This window comes from Geotrypetes seraphini, chromosome 2 (assembly GCF_902459505.1).
Source record: "Geotrypetes seraphini chromosome 2, aGeoSer1.1, whole genome shotgun sequence".
In the NCBI taxonomy this organism is placed as follows: domain Eukaryota; kingdom Metazoa; phylum Chordata; class Amphibia; order Gymnophiona; family Dermophiidae; genus Geotrypetes; species Geotrypetes seraphini.
The window spans coordinates 252,563,505-252,585,696 of record NC_047085.1 but is presented as its reverse complement, the minus strand read 5'-3'; the positions used below and the strand labels follow the sequence as shown (position 1 = coordinate 252,585,696).

The following is a 22,192-nucleotide window of genomic DNA, read 5'->3' as shown; positions in this document are numbered from 1 at the left end:
CTAACACAAAGAAAGACCTGGTGAAACTTAAAGAATGGTCTGAAATTTGGCAGCTAAAATTTAATGCTAAGAAATGCAAGGTCATGCATTTCGGCTGCAAAAACCAGAGGGAATGATACAGTTTAGGGGGTGAAGAACTTATGTGCACGATGGAAGAGCAGGACTTGGGTATGATTGTATGTGATGATCTTAAGGTGGCCAAACAGGTTGAAAAGGTGATGGCGAAAGCTAGATGGATGCTAGGGTGCATAGGGAGAGAGGTATGGCCAGTAGGAAAAAGGAGGTATTGATGCCTTTGTATAAGACTTTGGTGAGATCTCATTTAGAATATTGTATACAATTCTGGAGACCGCACCTTCAAAAAGATAATAAAAAAGATGGAGTCAGTCCAGAGGAAGGCTACTAAAATGGTGCGTGGTCATCATAAGGCATATAGGGACAGACTTAAAGATCTCAATATGTATACTTTGGAGTAAAAATGGGAGAGGGGAGATATGATAGAAACATTTAAATACCTATGTGGCGTAAATGCGCATGAGTCAAGTCTCTTTCATTTGAAAGGAAGCTCTAGAATGAGAGGACATAGGATGAAGTTAAGAGGTGATAGGCTCTGGAGTAATTGAAGGAAATATCGTTTTACAGAAAGGGTGGTAGATGCATGGAACAGTCTCTGGGAAAAGGTGGAGACAGAGACTGTGTCTGAATTCAAGAAGGCGTGGGATAAGCACGTGGGCTCTCTTTGAGAGAGGAATTGATAATGGTTACTACAGATGGGCAGACTGGATGGACCATTTGGCCTTTACATGTCATTATGTTTCCCTCCCTCCCTTCTGGTCTCGGATCACTCTCTCTTCTCATTTCCCTTCCCTGATCTTCCTTCTCTCTTTTCTCCCTCCCCTCCTCTGAATGGGTATCCCCCTCTCTCTGCCATCCCTCCACTGCCAAAAACCTGCCTTCCATCATCTCAATCACAAACCTAAATTTAGGTGCCTAAAACTCAGGACCTTCTTCAAAGAAGCATTTAAAATATTTTGAAAACTGACTCCTAGATGTATTTCTTTGGCATCCTTTACACACTTCTTGGCTTACTAAATTTTCATTATATATTTTCACTTGTTATACTTTTTCAGAACATTTTCAGAGCCATTTACTTGCTGAAAGTAACATGGGCTTCTCTAGGGTATATAATTCAAGCCAGGTTGAAAAAAGGCAATAGCAAGGGTGTGTAAAGTCAGGGGAAGAAAGCATGGGGTTTTCAAAGGTACACTCTGCTTGATTCCCCACACAAATAGCAGGTGAGCACTTTTAGTTCATATACACTGTAGCTGCAAACTTTCAAAGAGAAACAATATGTGTGGTTTCCCTTTAAAAATCTGATGCACCACACATGCAATCTCAAAGTGCCTGGTACACTGCAAACCACATGGAGATATCCAGAATTGACTCCTTAATGTTGTAACCTGTTGCAAGATTATGGAACATATGTTCAATGCAATGCAAATTCTCAAACTGAAATAAGTAAGCATTGGCAGGAAAATTAGAGATTCAACTCATTGGCTGGTCTAGTGACAAGGATGACAACCATTTTTAGGAGCAACAGAAGAAGCAGGAAGAACATTTGACACCCATCAGTACCATATTTCTTCTTATATTCTTTTTTTTTGTGTGTGCACTTTCATACCCACCTGTCTTTCTGTGGGACCATCTCTTCTTCAGACATCTCTACCTGCAAATATTTACAAAATTAATTTTCTCTTCACAAGGGCAAAATATTATTTATTTTGCTTTCATATTCCTTCCTGCTTTCCTCATATGGGTATTCTTATTTTCAGGTATTGGGAGTTCTTTGTGTCCTGCATGACATTTTCTAGAAGATTCCTAGTTAACAAACATATATGTCTACCTATGGTAGCAACTGAAAATGGTATTCAGAAGTCAAAATTCTGACATGTTTATAACTAGTACTACTATTTATCACTTCTATAGCGCTGAAAGGTGTATATAGTAGAGGTGCCTGATTCCCAATTTGAATCGATTCACCGATTCACTTTGGGTGAATCGATTCATTTCCAGAAAAAAAACAGATTCACCGATTCACGAGCCCCCTTGCCACTGCTCTATTTTGCAGAGACCCGTTCAGGCATTCCCTCTGCTGGAGTCCTTCCATCTAATATGACTTAGGCAAAGGAAACGCCTGAGCGGGCCTGTGTGCGCAGATCAGCAGCAAGGTGAGCCCGCATCTCCCTGGCTTCTCTTATTCTAAATCGAGTTTTGACTTTATATTTTACTAGCTGGCTCTCTCTTTCCTAGAATCGATCTTGTCACTAATAGCATTTATCTAATTCCGCCCCCTGCATCTACCTTTAAGTCAGTGCAAAAGTTGTTGCCGAGCGGCGATAGCGAATGCGATTCGCAAAGCTACCTTGCCGCTAGTCCAGGTGTCTTCCCTCCATTGCGGTCGCCCCAGTGGAACCTTAGTTGTCACTGAGGGTGGGCTGCAGTGGTGAGAAGATGCCAGGAGTGGCGGCAAGAGAACTCTGTGGATTGCTAGATTCGCTACCGCCATCGGCAACATATTTTACAACAAAATAAAGGTAGAAGGGGGGGAGATGGATTTGGGGGACTTGGGGGAGAAGGAGAGATGGACTTGGGGGAGATGGTGGAGAGGGAAGATGGACTTGGGGGAGAGGGAGAGATGGACTTGGGGGAGGAGGGCAAAATGGGGAGAGGGAGAGATGAATATCACAGAGATAGCAGAGGGATTCAACAGCTGAAGGCTGTGGGTTATGCATCCTCTGCTGCCAGGCACTGTAGGAAGCCTCAGATGATTGAAGTCTTAACTCCCCCCTCTGGAGCATACCTCTTGGACACCAGTCTTGCTTTACTACAAGCCAGCCTGTAGGAGCTTATCTCTTCTGCTCGTGTTTCTTTTGATAGTTTTCAGTATTTTCCTTTGTTGGTTTGCCCTCGTGCTGTGGATGTTCGCTGCGGGGACATCCTTGCCGGCAGGAGATCACAGATTGTTGGAGAACGTCCCCTGCTCTGCAGTAAGCCCCCTAGACAGCCTGCAAGTCAGATCGGGGCTCTGGGATCGGAAGCTAGCTCACCTCAGGTTCATCCGCTAGTGGGTATAGTGCAGGTTGAGTGGTTCTATGGAGGTGCAACCGGGATTGGAGCCGGACTGCGTTCCTCCACCAGGTGGTTACGTGACATATCCAAGGGTGGTGGAGGTCACCGGTCATGGTGGACGGGCTGGTGGGGCAGTCAGAAGACTTGAAATCCAGCTTTCCAGCTTCCTGAGGCTTTAGATCTCCCTATATGCTCTTCCAGCATTGCCTGCAGCTTCTCTCATACAGCACAATAGAACAGTAACAGACTGACAGCCTGTTTTAGTGATTTGGGGGGGGCTTAAAAAGGGGTTTTTGGGTGGTTTCCCTACATTCCATATCTCTCCCTACCTCTAAAACCCCCAAATCACCGTTATTTTAGGGATTCCTGTTCCTTTTTGGGGGCAGTATATTAGGCCTGTTGCTTTTGTCAGCCAAAAATTATCCGAACCTGAAAAGAAGTATCCAGTTCACCAGCTGGAATTCCTGGCATCAAAGTGGTCTGTAGAAGACAGATTCTATGACTGTCTATATGGTGCCAAATTCACAGTATGCACCGACAACAATTCACTTACATATGTGCTGACTACAGCCAAGCTCAATGCTACTGGTCACAGGTGGCTTGCTGTACTAGCTACATATGATTTCAGTTTGAATTACCACTCAGGAAAAGTAAACACTGATGCTGATGTACTATCAAGGAGAACATACAGCAATAATTCTTCTGTACCAGAAGATGAGATCAGAGCCAAGGCAAGCCTACTAGTGAGGAGTGTCTGCCACATCCTACCTATGGTTTATACCAATGTCACCAGCTTAAATGGAGATGGCTTACCTTCTTTAAATAAATCTGACCTACAGAAGGCCCAGAGAAATGATCCAGGTTTAGAGCCAGTGTGGAAAGCCAAGAAATACTGTAAACTTATTGAGTCTATAATATTAAATCACCCAGAAGTACCTTTTCTATTTTGCGAATGGGACCATTTGGTTATGTCAGATGAGTTGTTATATCAAACCACCCAAGATGCCACCTACTGCCTTAAAAAACAGTTGGTGCTGCCATAGAATGTTGTAGTTCTGTATTAAGAAGTTTACATAATGAGACAGGTCATATGGGTGTGGATTGCACCACTGTGATCAAGGCCAGATTCTTCTGTGCTGATCAAGGCCAGATTCTTCTGGCCCAGATTGTCTGCTGATATTGAATAGTATGTTAAGACACATGGGAAGTGTATTATGAGAAAGACATCGCCCACTTGAGCTGCACCTTTATTGCACGTTACCAGCACTGGACCACTAGACCTAGTGTGCATCGATTTTCTGTGTCTGGAAAATGACAGCCGAAACATTAGTAATGTTTTGGTGGTCACTGAGCATTTTACTCAGTATGCTCAAACCTCCCTACTAAAAATCAACGAGCATATACAGTTGCAAATGTGTTAGGGGAGAAATATTTTGTACACTATGGGGCTCATAATCAAAACTTAAACATGTCTAAAAGCCCGCCCAAGTCGGCCCTTGGACGACCTAAAAGACAGGTTGTCCAAGTGCCAATCAAACTAATTATCTGGATGTATCATGGGATTTTTTTAGCCCTCTGAATCCCACTGTGTGCCCAGAACTGAAAGGGGCATATCTGGAGGAGTGGTGAGGACAGTATGTGGGCGGGATGGGGGCCAATCTAGACTTAGTCATCCTGCAGAGATAATCAAAGGTTTTACTAAACATCCTGGATAAAACATTGTGAGTTAGATGATGTAAAAATAGGTATAAGTACCATAAAGGTATCCAAAGTGACCAGATAACCACTGCAGAGACAAAGTAAAGACCCACACATACTCCCCCAGTGTTCACTGACACCGTCACACCCCCACATAAAACCTACATACCTATCTCCAGAACATCAGCACTTGGTATAGGAAAGCCAAGTAGAGCTGCACAGAGGTGTCTTAAATAGTCTGGGGGGGTGGGCTAGTGAACCATAGAAAGAAGGACCCAGGCCCATAAGCCACTCTAACCACTACATTTATGGTGGATTATGTGCGCCCATCAAACCCCCCTCCCCAAACCCTACTCTACTGCCATATAGGTGCCCCCTGCAGTTATAAGGACTGTTGGGGTTGTAGACAGGTCAGTATGGTGGGTTTTGGGGGTGTTTTAGGAGGCTCCCCATAACCTATAAGGGAGTTCTGGTGAGATGTTTATATGGCATCCTTTTCGTGAAGTTCACAGCAGTGCCCTGTCATTATCCATTACAAGATTGGCCCCTCCCATGCCCAAATGGTCTTATTCTGGGTGTTTGGGACTTGGACAAAATTTTGGTCGAAAATGTGCTCCCCTAGTGTTCTAGATCTAGACCACAGTTCTTCAACCGCCGGTCCGCAAAAAAATCTTGCCGGTCCGTGAAGGATTCGGGTCCCCGCCGCAGCAAAAGGTGCTGACGTCAGCTGACATACAACTTCCTGTTGTCGTCGCTATGCCGGCACTCCTGCCTTCTACCACCGAGTCCTGCCGCGTATGTCTCCTGCTCCAGCTTTTGTCTCCGCACCCCCAGACAAGCAGCGGCAGCTCTGTGTGCTTTTAACTTAGGCATACAGCTGCCCCTAAGTAGTATTTTAGCCGCGGTTTCATGAGACAGTCTCGGGGCCTTTGCTAGGTGTGATACAAATGGGATATAAATGGAGACTGAGAGTTGTATTAGTAACAATGACTGTTTAAGAAACCATCTTCTATTCAAAGGGGATCATAATATCGAATAACAACTTGTTTTTTGAAAAGGGGAACTAAAGTTCAGAAAGAGAACTCGCAGCTGGCGAGCCAGATTTAGTCAAAACAGGATATGGATGACTTAATCGAGAGAAGGGGGGAAAAGCAGGATGTGCATAAATGGTTTGTGACATGCTCATGTTTGAGCACGTACACAAACCGGATTCTGACCATAATTTGAGCAATAAAAAGACAGGCAGAACTCAGTAGAATTGGGACTTCTCCACTGCTGACGAGCGTGTGATGCTGAGATGAGATGAATACGCTGCCTCTGATGTTCGCTGGTCCCCCGACAACGGAGTGATGATACAATATATGGTAACAAATTATTGATTCCTTACTTCATGATTTCATTATTATAAAATTGTATGAATAAACCTATATTATGCTTTCAGTCCTCTGTGTATGCTATTAATTTTCCCAGTCAGAGAGCTGGTGAGGGGAAGGGAAAGTTGGATATAGCATTACCCTAAGAATAATAGCATTACACTAGGCCGGCACGCTTCGATGATACGATGTGTGCCAGCCTACCAAAGGCCCCAAGGCTGCCTCATGAAACCGCGGCTAAAATACTACTTAGGGGCAGCTGTGTGCCGAAGTTAAAAGCACACAGAGCTGCCGCTAGCCTACATAGAGGAAACATTTGCTGGAGAGGGAAGGAGGGAAGGGAGACGGGGTACTCCTGGACAAGGGAGGGGAAGGGGGTACTGCTGACAGGGGAGAATGGAAAAGGAAGGGACAAGAGTTACTGTTGGATAAGGGGGAGGAGGAAAGGGAGAAGGGGTGCTTCTGGACAAGGGAGGGGAAGGGGATACTGCTAATAGGGGAGAAAGGGAAGGGAAGAGAGTTACTGTTGGATAAGGGGGAGGAGGAAAGGGAGAAGGGGTGCTTCTGGACAAGGGAGGGGAAGGGGATACTGCTAATAGGGGAGAAAGGGAAGGGGAGAGAGTTACTGTTGGATAAGGGGAGGAGGAAAGGGAGAAGGGCTGCTCCTGGACAAGGGATGGGAAGGGGATACTGCTGACAGGGGAGAAGGGGAAGGGAAGAGAGTTACTGTTGGATAAGGGGAGCAGGAAAGGGAGAAGGGGTACTCCTGGACAAGGGAGGGGAAGGGGATACTGCTGACAGGGGAGAAGGGAAGGGAAGAGAGTTACTGTTGGACAAGGGGAGGAGGAAAGGGAGAAGGGGTGCTCCTGGACAAGGGATGGGAAAGGGATACTGCTGACAGGGGAGAAGGGGAAGGGAAGAGAGTTATTGTTGGATAAGGGGAGGAAGAAAGGGAGAAGGTACTGCTGGACAGGGGAGGAGGAACATTGGAAGGAAACAGCTGGCAGGGAGATTAGAGGAGGGGAAGGAGTCAGGATGGAATGGAGAGATCAGATGAGGGAAAGGGGAGAGACAGAGGAATGACACAGTAGAGAGAGACTGATGTCAGGAAGGGGGGGTCAGATGAGAAATAAGGAAAGAGGGACAAAGATGCTAGATCTGGTGTAGGAGAGAGGGGCAGATGCTGGATTGAAGAGACAGAGGGCAGATGCTGGATGGAAGAGAGTGAAAAGACGATGAAAGCAGAAACCAGAGATGATAAAAGGTAGAAAAAAATAATTTTATTTCTATCTTGTGATTAGAATATATCAGATTTAAAATATGTAAAATATGTATCCTGCTAGAGCTGATGTTAGACATAACTGGGGAGTGCAAAGCCCAGGCAGTGCGTCTTTAGCTTCCAGCTGGCTTAGGGCTCTCTCTGACCAGGAGGCAGTTGCCCTAGTTGCACTCCCTCTAACACCATTCCTGCTATGTGTGACTGCGGTATTCTGTTAGCATGATATTTGTGTAGCCTTCTGTAATAATTTGTCTTATTCAGTTTTCTTGATAGTAGAGGGGATATATGTGAAGGGGAGGGGAGACGGGGTTTTTGTTGATCCTTGCCCTGTATTATTTATATTTATAAAATGACAATTGTATAGAATATTGTTTCTTTTTATACTTTAATAAAATATGTTCAATATAAAATCATAACTATTTGAGGCTTGTGCGGATGGGATCAGATGGTTAATGGGACCGAGCTTGTGGGGATGGGGCGGCAAAGGGGTTTTAAAAAATTTGTCTTATTAGTTTGCCGGTCCATGAAATAATTATTTTATTTCCACCGGTCCATAGGTGTAAAAAGGTTGAAGAACACTGTTCTAGACAACAACCTGGACGTCTAGATGGATGATTTAAAAAAAAAAAAAAAAATATATATATATATATATATGTATATATATATATATTAGATGTATTATTCAAGAATGGGCATTTTCCCGCTGCCAACTTTGGGTGTTTAGCACCATATAATCAAATTGGACTTAGACATATGTTTTGATTATGCCCCTCCACAGATTTCCCAACAGAATCTACTCAGAGATTTTGAAAGCCGGTTAATCAGAAAAATGTGCAAAATTTATGACATCAAAAAGTTGCATACCACATTGTACCACCCACAGGGAGATCCACACCAGAAAGATTTGACCAAACTTTGTTAAACATGTTGGGTACCTTTAGATCGAAAGCGGAAACAACAATGGAGTCAACATGTCGGCAGATTGGTACATGCTTACAACTGCACAAGTAATGATGCCACAGGGTATTCTCCTTATCTTATGTTTGGCCGAGAAGCTAGTCTACCTGTGGATATATGTTTTAGGGTCACACCAGATGGACACTCTTCAGGATACCATCTCAAATACATCCAGAATCTCAAGGAGAAACTCAGGAAACAGCTGACAAATAAAATACAGGCAATAAACTCTGCTTTGAAGCCCGAGTCAAAAGCCAAAACCTACAAACTGAGGACAGAGTACTGATCAGGGCCCTAGGCATCTCAGGCAAGCACAAGCTATCAAACTGCTAGTGCAAAAAGTACTATATGGTAGTGATTCAATTGCCAAACCTGCCAGTATACAAACTTGACACCTGAAAGTGTAAAAGATCCTGAGAAAACTATACACAGAAATCACCCACTCCCCATAAGTCAATCAGTCCAATTGCCACAAATTGAAAATTCTACAACATCCAGGCCAATAGCAAAATACAAACAAAAGTTAAGACATCAAACTTGTTCACAGAACAAACAAGAAAGCTGTGACTCAGACAACTCTGCAGAATTTATGGAGTCTGAGGATTCCACATTTCAGATGGAATACTGTATTTTTATTTATTCAATTTTCTATACCATTCTCCCAGGGGAGCTCAGAACGGTTTATATGCATTTATTCAGGGTTTTCCCTGTCTGTCCTGGCGGGCTCACAATCTATCTAATGTACCTGGGGCAAAGAGGGGATTAAGTGACTTGCCCAGGGTCACAAGGAGAAGCATGGGTTTGAACCCACAACCTCAGGGTGCTGAAGCTGTAGCTTTAACCACTTCACCATACACTGGACCCCCTAGCATCACAAGGCCTAAATCTGATTGAGTTAGTGAAACACTTCACAAATGGGTCACTAATTAAGACAGTGCCTGAAAGAAATGCTAGAAGTGCAGAGGATCTTAGGGACCCCTCTCTCACACAACACACATATGACCCACTTCATGTAGCTCCTATACATAGGCCAGAACCAATGCCAAATTGATCTAAATCATCCAGTGAATCTGAAGCTCTACCTGAGCTTAGCGGTTCCACAGTTGATAACAGTCCTTCGAAGGGAATATTGGCAGACATTAATGCTCCAGTACCATTAAATGATGTAACTGAGGAAAATATAGATAATAAAAGAAAGCCTGCTGCTTCAGATTACACATCTGGTTAGCACAATGATGATACTGTATATATATGTATGCAGGTCAGACAGGACCCATAAGCCTGTCACATAACTTGTTTATGATGAATTGGGTACCCCTTCTAATCAGTCTCTACTAATTCCTGCAAAGACTGTCATTGCTGATAGGTTGACACTTCTTGAATGCATGAGTAAATATGTTAAACTGGCTAGTCAGGATAACTCTGCTGTATTAGGTAGCAAATTGTATTTACCACACTGGCCTTACAGGTGGACACAGGGACCCAGCCAATTGTGGCAGGGGGAGAGTGTGAGGAGGGGGATCCCTCTGTTTACTGCAGGGAGTTGCTATTGCCTCTGATGTCATGGTGACAGGAAGGCTGTCATGCACATTGTGTGGACTCCGCCTACTGCCAAGAGCAGAGAGCTACTATTGGCTCTTTTGAAAGATTTAGAGATTTTTTTTCAGCCTTAGAACAGTAAAAACAAAAGGCTGAGAACAGCTGGAATGAGAAGGAGAAGTGAACACCCTGTCTCTCTATGGTTAATAGTTTTGTGGAAGCTGACAGAAGAATTTCTCTAAGCAGATGGCTACCTCTATCTATATAGCTCTGGGGATCAGTGTTCCAGAACCCTGAATGCACTGGTAAAGAGGAATTTCTATTTGCCCCATCTACCCTCTTTTTACCTCTTGCTCTTCTTTTTACCTAGTGTTCTTCTGGCCTGCCTCCTGTGCACATAACCAGCAATAGGATATCATAAGGGGCCAGGATTTGCACTCCTGCCTCCTGTGGGGCTTCCAGCTGAGTCAGAACTGGCCTCAGTTGGATTACAGCAACCAAGGTTGCCCCCCCCCCCCACAAAAAAACACACTTGTCAACTTTAGCATCACTCATATTTGTAGCTCAGACATGGTTGAACCAACCTCTGGTTCACTTGGATCTGACTGGCTTTATTGCCCCAAATGACACAGAACATGACCCAATCAGAATGCATTTCACAATAAGTCATCTGTGACATTGTTCTGAATATGGCTGCTCCCTGGGGCTCACATGAATTGCATGGAAGCAGCTTAAGGAACTTCAGAAACAATTACATTTATAGATTGTAACAGATTATAACAGATATAGAACAAGTATAGTTGTCTTTCTTTTGAAATACTGAACGATAGAGAAGAAGTTTAACTTTGGTGAGTTCTTCATGTCTTGGATTCATACACTTTATTGGTAACCTTCTAGAATTCTAATCGGTAATTCTCTATCCAATAATATTGAGTTGAACTAAGGCACTCGTCAAGGAAGCCCTCTCTCCCCTTTATTATTCAACCTTGCACTTGAACCGCTACTATCCTTAATTAGACAATGTCCTCAAATTCAAGGCATTAAAACTTCTACTAAACAGATTAAATTAGCAGCATATACTGATGATATCTTCCTCTTTATTTGCAATCTCATTTCTTCCCTTCCTGCCTTTATACAAATAGTTACTAACTACTCTATCCTATCTGGTTATAAAGTTAATTGGGATGTCCCTTTTTTGTGTTATTTATTGTTTATTATTTTTCTTTTTTCTTCTTTTGTATTCTGGTGTGTGTTGGAGGGTGGAAGGGTTTGAGTTGAGGGGTTGTTATTGAAAACTGTTTGAGCCAGCGAATTGTTGTTTTATGCCGTTTATGTTGTTTTATGATACCAGTTTTGCACTTGTTACATTTGCTTTTGTTGTGCTCAGTAAAAATGATCAGATATCACAATCAGAATTGAGTCAATTTGAAGTTTTCTAGTCTATCTGTGCTACTAATACATTGGAATTTACATTCATAAAGATCCCTCTCATATCTTAGATCTGAACATGGCCAAGGTTAAAGAATTAGTGAATCAGTTAATTTCTAAATGACCCCCCTCTATATCTAACTTGGTGGGGAAGAATCTCATCGATCAAGATGACCTAGCCCCCCCAGATCAACTTAATCTTATCAATGCTTCCAGCTCTTTGTTAAAGTTCATTCTTCCAACATGGTTAGATTTAGAAATATATATTTGTTCACTATACCTATATCTTTAATTAGCACAATGATAGTGCCCAAACATCTCAAACACTACAGCTTATTACCGACAACTCAAACTGCCCTTCATCATGTTGATAAATTTGTGGATGTGTTCATATATTCTCACATTGATATAGCTCTTTGGAATAATCCAAAACTTAAACATAAAAACAAATATCTTTATTGGGAAAAATGGCAACAATGTAATATATGGTCCTTAAACCAAGTTTATTTTAAGGGACAATTATAATCTTTCTCAAATATTATTACTGATCATCCTTCATAGAAAAAAAATAAACAATCATAATGGATGTTATTACAAGCACTTATTTCATCTCTCTCCATAATTCATACTGTAGATAAGACCTCTACTTATAATAAGAAATGATGTGATTTAATCCTCGTAGAAGGCAAAGCTGTTTCCTTTTTTTAAAATAAGTTATTACTTAATAATCAATGCTGAATACTTTAGTTCCTTACCAGTCTCACACAATTTCGGCAAAATAGTTAGAAATCCCTGGTTTACTACGGAATTCGCATTATTGAAAAAACAACTGTGATATTTAGAGAGAAAATGGTGAAAACACAATTATTTAACAAACCTAAATAAATACAAGACACACACACAGTATCACAAAACCAGACTCAACAATACAAAATAGAAATACTATTCTAATTATATTTCAAAAATCAAAAATACCTCTGCATTGTATGCCATTGTCAAATCACTTTCATCAGATAAAGAAAAAATAATAAAACTATGAGTAACACTCCATCTGCTCAAAAACTTGCCAATTTCTTTACAGATAAAATGCTAAAGATCAGATCAACTCTTCCTCATCAAACTAATAAAAAGTTTTAATTCAGGAAGGAAGAAGACTCAAACCTATCCTTTTCGACCTGTTCACGTTTCTCCATCCCCTCACTGGCCGATATACAACAAACAATAATGAATCTGCTTCACAACACCTTTTATCTATCCCTTCAATAAATCATATCTATACGATGTGCACAACCATTTTTTCAGACAACATCTCATCGCTGTGGAATTCTGCCTCTACTAACTTAAAAGAAGGAACGTCATTGATCTGGTTTAAATCTAAATTAAAGGCATTTTTATTTACAGATGCATACAACGTATGACCGTCCTTATCAGGATGACTTGCAAGTTTAATAGGGTTTTTAGCAGATCATAGAAAATCAAAACCATCTTTCCTTATGTTCTTACCTGATTTGTTTCTTTTCTATTTGATACTGTAGTTCTTCCCCCTTTTCCTATTGTACCTGTAAGTTTGTCTGTCCTATCTGTGATACTTTATATATTGGTCACTGTAAAATAACCTGTTTATTTTAACTGTACACCACCTAGGCGATTTAACACATTTTTAATAAAACTTGGAAACTTGAAATTCTCAGAAGACTCTCAATCCAAATGGAACCAATTGCTAAATAATACATTGACAATGCCAAAATGGAACATCTTTTGGTCCAAAGTAAACAGGCTCTTTCTATCAGTCTATCTCAATCTCTGCATTTCCTTATGTGGAATACCACATGGACTCAACATAGACTGATGAAAGCTCATCTACTGTAACTCTGTTTCAGGTACTCTGCAGTAGTGCTGCCCAATTCAAATCGATTCTCCAATTCACTTTGGGTGAATCGGTTTGTTTTTTAAGAAAATCGAACTTACTGATTCGTTCGCCCCCTTGTTAGAGACCGTTCAGGCTTTCCGTCTGCCACCGGAGTCCTTGCTTCTGGTTTTGCAAAACTAGAAGTTACATCGAAGCAAGGACTCCGGTGGCCTCTGGTGCAGATAAGCGGCAGCAATGCTCTCTCCTTCCCGGCTGCAAGTATTTCTCCTCTCCTCCCTGGCCAGACAAAAGCGACAGTAGCGAATGCAATTCACTACCCTGCCGGTACTCTGGGCGTCTTCTCTCCATTTGGCCACCCAAGCGGAAACAGGAAGTTTTCACTGAGGGCGGGCCACAGTGGAGAGAAGACGCAAGGAGTGGTGGCAGGAGTGGATCGCTACTGCCACCGGCAGCACATTGTACAGTAACGTCAAGATAAAGGTAAAGCTTTCCGAACTTTGCAAGAAGCCATCAAATGCAACTATGAGCAATGGCAGATTTGGGAAAACTACATTCTTATCAGTTCTAATATAGGAGAGTTTTCAGAAGCTATTAAAGCTTGGAATTACAAGACAAATAGAAAGATGCTGAACATTCAGGTGCTGAACATTCTGGTGAAGGCAGTGGTGGATGGAATAGTTGATCGAAAGGGAGAAATGGCAACAAGTTTGAAGGGGGAACTGCAGGAGTTGTTTGAAAGATTGACTGCTAGAGAGACAAATGATGGAGAAATCTGGAAACTATATACTAAACTATATGGCAGTGGAAAGAGTGATAATGAAGATGACAATGAATGTATATTCCCCTATTCATGGAAGCTCAATTGTTCATTGAGAATTTCTTGATTGGTTGCTCATTTCTTGGAGCTCTCTGATTAAGATGACCATTGATCTGATTTCATTAACTAACTTGATACAGACGTCACTCTTTCCAACATCTGTGAATAGTTGCTTTGCTTTGGAAGATAATCCTTGGAGGTTAAGTCATGCTGAAGAGAGAATTCTCACCATAAAAAAAATTAAAAAAGGTAGATGGAGGGGGAGGGGAGTTGGTGGACTGGAGGAGAGATGGGGAGAAGACAGATGGGAAAAATGAACTTGGTGGAGGGGGAGATGGACTTGGGGGAGATCATGGGGAGGGGAGATGGGGGAAGGATAGAAGAAATAAGGATCTAAAAACAGAAGAGGGAGAGAGATGGTGGACAATGGGATTTAGGGAGGGAGGGAAGGAACAGAAAAGAAAAGAAGTTAGACACAAGAGATGGTGGGGGGGGACAGAGATACTGGATAGGAGGGTAGTTAGAAAGAGAAAGGGAGAGCTGGTGGGGAAAGAGGAAGAGATGCTGGATGACAGGGTAGTTGAGAAAAGGAGAGATGGTGGATTTGGGCAAGAGACCCTGGCAAGCAAGTTATCAGAAGAAGATTGTTGCAGAGCCTGGGACCAACATGATTTGAAAAATGACCAGACAACAAAAGGTTAAAAAAAAATATTATTTTCTGTTTTGTGATTATAATGTGTCAGATTTGAAATTTGTATCCTGCCAGAGCTGAGCTAGGATTTAACAGAGAGAGGAAAAGTCTTTTTGTTTGTTTATACCACAGCACCAGTGTGGGTAGGAGAAGGCAAAGAGGGTGAAGAGACTATAAAATAAACTCACCAGGATGTTTGGGAAAAAAACACCCAATTGTGCAGGAAAATCGAATCGATTCAATAGGTTGAATTGAATCGAATCAAATATTTTTCCTGAATCAGGCAGCACTAATTTTTTGTCGCTTCACCGCGCCCTCATGAAACCAAAACCCCACTAGACATCAACAAACATAACTACCCCATACAGCCCACCATTAAAATACTGGGTATAACTCTGGACCAATGCCTCACCATGAAAGATCAGGTGGACTCCCTAATCAAAAATAGTTTTTTCACCCTCTGGAAACTTAAATCCATTAAAGCATACTTTGATAACTCTGCCTTCAGAATCTTGGTACAATCCCTCGTACTAAGTCAACTCGACTACTGCAACATCGTCTACTTAGCAATCCCCCAAAAGAATTTGCGACGATTACAACTAATGCAAAACACTGCGGTCAGACTAATCTTTGGTCTAAAGAAGTTCGATCACGTGACACCATACTTCAAACAGCTACACTGGCTGCCGATGGAAGCTCGTGTAAAGTTTAAGTTCGCCTGCATCTGTTTTAAAGTTTTTTACGGTCTAACCCCTAAATACATCACTGACCTATTCTCCTTCTCAGCCAACAAACTCAAGAGAAGCTCCCACTCGCACTTCGTTTCTCCCCCGGTTAGAGGATGCAAACTAAAAAAACACCATGAGCATCTTCTCTCACATCAGGCTGCTCTATGGGGTAAAGACCTAGAACAACTCCTATTGCCCACCACTTATGAGGTATTCAGGAAACGCCTCAAAACCCACCTATTTCTGAAATACCTAGACAGCTGACCCACTTCCCTCTTTTCTCTCTCTTGCCCTTTCTCCCCATTGTTCCCACATCCCTTAAATTAATTCAACTTGTACGTCAACTCAACTTGTATTCCACTAATCTTTTGTAAACCACATAGAACTTAACGGTATTGCAGTATATAAACTGTTATTATTATTATTACTCTGCAGCATACAATTTTTGACTGTATTAAAGTTCAACCTTTTTGGATAGAAATTTGAAAAACTATTAAAAAGATTATGAAGTGCTCTGCTGAGTTAAACTTTGAGATCATAATTCTCTGATCTTTACACCCTTGTTTTGCTAAATCTATATGTAAACCAACTCTAATTCACATGTTAATTTCAATTGGTATATAACATGTTTTAAAGAATTGGAAATCTGCTAATTTCTTAGATTACACCTTCTGGTGGAATTCAGTCTGCCTGTACAAAAGATATGAACAATTTGAAGCAGAAAAGCATAATTCATTATCATTAAACACTCAACATTCTCTATGGCAGTGATTCCCAACCCTGTCCTGGAGGAACACCAGGCCAATCGGGTTTTCAGGCTAGCCCTAATGAATATGCATGAGAGAGATTTGCATATGATGGAAGTGATAGGCATGCAAATTTGCTTCATGCATATTCATTAGGGCTAGCCTGAAAACCCAATTGGCCTGGTGTTCCTCCAGGACAGGGTTGGGAACCACTGCTCTATGATATCCCATTGATAGATATTTGCAAGAAAATCACATAAAAATTTAATGTGACATATATACATTTTTAATGCCTGATAGCTAAACATTGTAACTGAACCTGATAAGATATTCCCAATTTGATAGCTTACTGTACTATGAATCAATATATTTCTGTACATTATATAATAGTATAATCTTTTGTTTCTTGTTTGTATCTTTAAAAAATGAAATAAATAAATAAATTGAACTTAAAAAAAGAAGAGGAATTAGCTTTCTGATAACTATTATTAAGGTTTAATAACACATGAATTGCATGGAAGCAGCTTAAGGAACTTCAGAAACAACTGCTTACATTTATAGATTGTAATAGATATAAAACAAGTATAAATTACCCAAGTTTGTCCGTCAAGCCCCTTCCCTTGTTTAAAAGCAGACCGAAACACCATCTTTTTGACATAGCTATCAATCCTTAACCCTATTCCTCTGCCCTCCAACCCAGCCCGCTGATCAACCGTTCCTCTTAACTGTATCCATGACATCCTGTTTGTCTGTCTTGCCTGTTTAGATTGTAAGCTCTTTTGAGCAGGGACTGTTTTCCTACTCTTTGTGACTGTGCAGCGCTGCGTGCGTCTGGTAGCGCTATAGAAATAATTAATAGTAGTAGTATAGTTGCTGCCTATCTTTCTGTTGAAATATTGAATAATACACAGACAAGGAATCAGCTTTCTGATAACTGTTAAGGTTTAATTTCCATTTTGTTTGCTTTTTCAGGGTCTTTCATATTAGTAATGGTAAGGAAACAGGCTGTGTTCAAGCAAAAATTATTTTCTTTAGACTTTTGCGAATACTATACAACCTACCAGGCAGAAAGGCCACCATGGGGTAATTCTATAAAAAAGGCACCGACATTTATGTGCCAAAAATGTGTATAAATGACTAGAATTCCAGCACACACACACAGTGGCATAGTGAGGATGAGAGGTGCCTGGGGTGATGGCACCACTCCCCCATCCTCTTCTCCAACCCCCACCTCCACACGATCCTTCCCCGCGCATGCCGCTTCCCCCGCACCTCGGTAACGTTCCTGGCACAAACAGCAACCCCCAAGCTGCTGTCGCGCCAGAAGAGCCGATGCTGGCGTGACAGCAGCTTGGGGGTTGCTGCTCGCGCCAGGAACATTACAGAGGTACGTGGGAAGGGAAGCAGCGCACGGGCGGGGAAGAGCTGGGGGATGGAGAAGAGGACAGTTGTCCGTGCCCTCACCAAGATGGCGTCCAGGGCGGTCCGCCCCTCCCCCCCGCCCCCTTTACTGTGCCACTGTACACACACGTGTGTGCATATGCATATAAATGCCAAAAACCCTACTGAAGCGCTATTATTTAACTATCTCCATATTTTACATAGCATTTATTTTACAGGGAGCAGGACTTGGGAATCACAGACACATAACTTATAGAATGCTTAAGGTGACCATACGTCCCATTTTGAACGGGACCATCCCGTTTTTAGATCCCCTGTCCCGTTGTCCCCACACACAGCTTTGGGACGCTGAAATGTCCCGCTTTCAGGGACAGTGTGCCGCAGCTGTGCGTGAGGACAACGGAACAGGCAATTGCTTCCCCTTCCTCCCTGCTGTGCCAAAGCCAGCCTCCCTCCTTCCCTCCCTCCAGTGCCCAATTGAACTCCCCCGGTCTGCTGCCACCGCCGCTGCTTTTTGACGCCCAGAAAAGAAAGGTCCAGGTGCCAGCCCAGAAGCCTTCTTCCCGATGTCAATTCTGACATTGGAGAGGAAGTTCTGGGCCAGCCAGGCAGTGGTTGGCTGGCCCGGAACTTCCTCTCTGACGTCAGAATTGACATGGGAAGGGGCACTAAGGACATAGGAAGGAGGCACTGAGGGCACTAAGGGCATGGGAAGGAGGCACTGGGGGCACTAAGGACATGGGAAGGAGGCACTGGGGGCACTAAGGACATAGGAAGGGGCACTAAGAACATAGAAAGGAGGCACTGGGGGCACTAAGGACATAGGAAGGAGGTACTGGGGGCACTAAGGACATAGGAAAGAAGGAGGGAGGGACTAGAAAGGGACAATTGTTGGGCCTGAGTGCAGAAAGAAAGAAAGAAATGAAAGAAAGGATGCAGTCAGAAGGAAACGCAACCAGAACTCATGAAATCACCAGACAGCAAAGGTAGGAAAAATGATTTTATTTTCAATTTAGTGATCCAAATGTGTCTGTTTTGAGCATTTATATCTACTATATTTGTCTATTTTTCTATAGTTACTGAGGTGACATTGCATATTTTAAAGTCATCTGCCTTGACATCTTTGAAAACCCTCCAAATATAAATGATAATTAACATTTTCTCTGCGTATAGTGTGTTTTGAAGTTTGTTTGTTTTTTAATTTTATGGTTACCATTATGAATTAGTAAGATATTATGTGTACATGATAAATGAATGGAAGAAATTGGGGGGCAGGGCTAGGGGGGATTGACAATTAATAGATGTCCCCTTTTGATGAAAAAAAATAAATGGTCACGTTAAGAATGCTATAAGTTATGCACATATCTCTGGCATTTAGGTACAAGCACTTATACCAGCTCTATGGCTGGCATAAGTGCTCATGCCTAAATTATAGGCGCACTTTTTCCTGATTATGTTACTATAGTTAGCTACAGGCCCTACTTTCCTTTAAAGAATAGTCATCTAAATATTGGTGCACTGTTATAGAATGATTCTATATGAGTTTATTATTCACAAAAAGATACCACCGCAGAGAGGGCTGTTTCTGAATTTAGTCAACCCACTCCCTATCAACCCCCAAAACACCAATTTTCTAATTTGCCTAGCTCTGATTTACCATATCTGCAGCACCTATCACTTCATTTATTTTCACTGTAGGCTTCCCCAGTTTTGCCATTTTAAGAATGATCAGCCTGCTAGAGCCAGTCACTCTGCACCCAAATAACACAGAGATAACATCCACCATTGAGATTGAATGGAACCAAATCTGAGTAATATGACTAGTCAAAAAGAATCAGCAATTTATGACCACAGCAACAGTATTGTGAACACGTATCAGAATGCTTTGGCTATACATTGTTGGCTACTCGTATAATTAAATTCCATAGATTCTACTGGCTATTCCAAGATATTTTCAGTGGTATATTTGAGGGGCGATTCATTTTGTTCAAAACCTTTACAAGCATAACTCACTATCTGGTGATTCAGCAATGCCGCTACCCCTCTGATTATTTCTCGAAGCTTCCTCTGCAAGAAAAGAAGGCAAAGAGACAGTGTGACAGGAGAAATATACAAACAAGCAGGGAGGCTAATATGAGAGAGCTAGAGAGATGGGGTAAAAATAGACTAAAGCATTGCTTAGAAAACTTAGAGACAACTAAGCAAACAGAAGACATGAAAAAACATTAGAGAAATAGAACTACAAATCCCAGAAAGCTCTGATATGTCAACAGAACTCAATGGATCTGCACCAAAGTTTAAAGAATAACCTTATTTTCTAAGGGTGGTGGGTGGTGGTAGAGGAGAAATGGCAGGGAAAAGGGAGAGGGAAATGGGTTGGGCTTTGTTTCGACACTCATTTCCTCTGTCCTTACCTCAATCAACTGGTTCTTTCGCTCGACCAACCTTTTCTCATATTCCATTTTTCTAAGGTGTCTCTGCCAAGGAAGAAGGGCAAAGAGAGAAAAAAATGAGTTAATCATGACCTATGGCATAAACTACTGCATGTCCAGTGGCATTAGTCTACAGTTCTGCAATGGATCTCCAGTATTCAGACCATGTATTCCTTTTGAAACCCCCATGGGTATTGGGGGCTCTAGAGCAGTGGTCTTAAACTCGCGGCCCGGGAGCCACATGTGGCCCACCAGGTAAAATAAAAGTTTCTTGATCATATGTCTCTTTAGCTATACATTACAATATTATTATTAAGACTTAGTCAAAAGGAAAGATTTATAAATTATAAAAAGTTTTAATAAGTTTTAATGTTTTTAATAAGACATTAACTATTTTTTTTCTGAGGCCCTACAAATCCAAAATGTGGCCCTGCAAAGGGTTTGAGTTTGAGTCCACTGCTTTAGAGAGAAGAGGAAGAGAATTTACAGTGTCTGAAATGACCTACAAACCAGAAAAAAAAGATAAGGTCTAAGGAAAGGGTGTTACACTGCAATGCTGGAGAACTACAAACCAGTCATGTTTTCAGGATAATCCTAATGAATATTGATGAGATATATTTGTCTACAATGAAGGCAGTGCATGCAAATATCTCATACATATTCATTACCTATACCAAAAAAGCTAGATACATTAAACCATACACTCTAATATAAATAGTATCATATAAATTAATTATTTTATTATGATTAACAATTCATATAAATCTTACATACTCTAACACCTCTTATACACAGAGCCTTTCCAGTTCATTCATTTAAAACAGTTCATGAATAAAAATATATTTTCTCTATTCGATAGTAGAAACCAGCATTAAATATGCTTGGGCAAAAGTTCTCATGCAAAAATTGATCAAAGTTATTCCAAATGCATACGTGCAATTGATCTCGTAATGGTAAACAACATCCCCTTCACATCCAAATTGAAATTCCATCTAGCTCTACACGTGTCCGTGTTTCGCCATCAGGCGTCTTCAGGAGCTTAAAGAATATCTGACTGGTTATACAGGCCTCCAGATGGGAAATTTTAGTTCCTCAGGGAGCAATGTTCAGCCCATAGTAGTCAGTATTTTTTTAAATGCTGGCTCCCATAGGCTTTTCTATACTTAGATATTCAGTGCTGGGTTATACCCAAATACTGGAGCTGACAGGAGGTATCACTGATGTTCAGCAGTGGTATCTAGATAGCTACTTGGTTAACATGGGTCAGCCTTTTTTTCTGGCCTAGGTTAACTAGATACCTATCTGGGTAAGTTCCACTGAAAATCCTGGTTTGACCCAGTCAACCACGTAGAAACCCTTCTATTTGGCTAAATCACAATGAATATCAACCTCTTACTTTTTCTTACTGTTAAAAATCTTACACTACTACTCAATAAAAAGTAATATAGTTCTAAAGCCTGTATACCAAAATGGGTCATGTACCCTATCCAACATCCTGCATAATCATGAATGAGACAAGCTATTTAAGTAGGGTTATCAGATTTTATTAAGCTAAAACCGGGACATGTGGAACTGCCCTGTTCCACCCAGGTCCTGTCCCATCCTGCCCCCTCAAACCTCTTTTCAAGCCCAGAAATATGTCTGGAGAGCCTTTGAGCATGCGCAGATGTGATGGAATGATGTCACACGCATGCGCACATGCATGTGATGACATCACGTCACACCAGGGAATGTTCGGAGGCCCTCCAGATGTGGCCCCAAACTTGAAAACCAAGACAGATGGACATGTCCAGGTAAATCTGGACACCTAGTAACCCTATACATAAGAGGTCTTGCCAGCCAAACTGGGATAAATAAGATCCAAAGCAATTTAAATGGTTGGGTCTGGGGCTCTCCACCAACTGAGGTAACTGTTGGAGGGGCCTGAGCTAATGCTGAAGGGGCCTATGTGCCTCCAGGCCTACCTTTGACTATGCCACTGGCTCCACCTGGGTAATGATCTGCAGATTGATCCCTCCCAAGAAATGACCAGTGGGGTAGGGAGCAGAGAACAACCACGATGGATCGCTGCCCAACAAACCTCACACAGCCAGTGCCTACAGGT

At 41.8% G+C, this 22,192-nt stretch overlaps 1 protein-coding gene across 5 annotated transcripts in view; it reads right to left on the bottom strand.

Annotated features, from left to right (window-relative positions):
* LOC117353437 overlaps positions 1 to 22,192 on the bottom strand; it is a 117,877-nt gene that overhangs the window by 12,468 nt on the left and 83,217 nt on the right. For all 5 annotated transcript variants that reach the window (XM_033929369.1, XM_033929371.1, XM_033929368.1 and 2 more), the window contains 3 exons: positions 20,071 to 20,133; positions 19,670 to 19,723; positions 1,686 to 1,726 (listed from right to left, as the gene is read on the bottom strand). In XM_033929369.1, the coding sequence (XP_033785260.1) occupies positions 1,686 to 1,726; positions 19,670 to 19,723; positions 20,071 to 20,133 (158 nt within the window). The remainder of the gene's footprint in view (positions 1 to 1,685; positions 1,727 to 19,669; positions 19,724 to 20,070; positions 20,134 to 22,192) is intronic.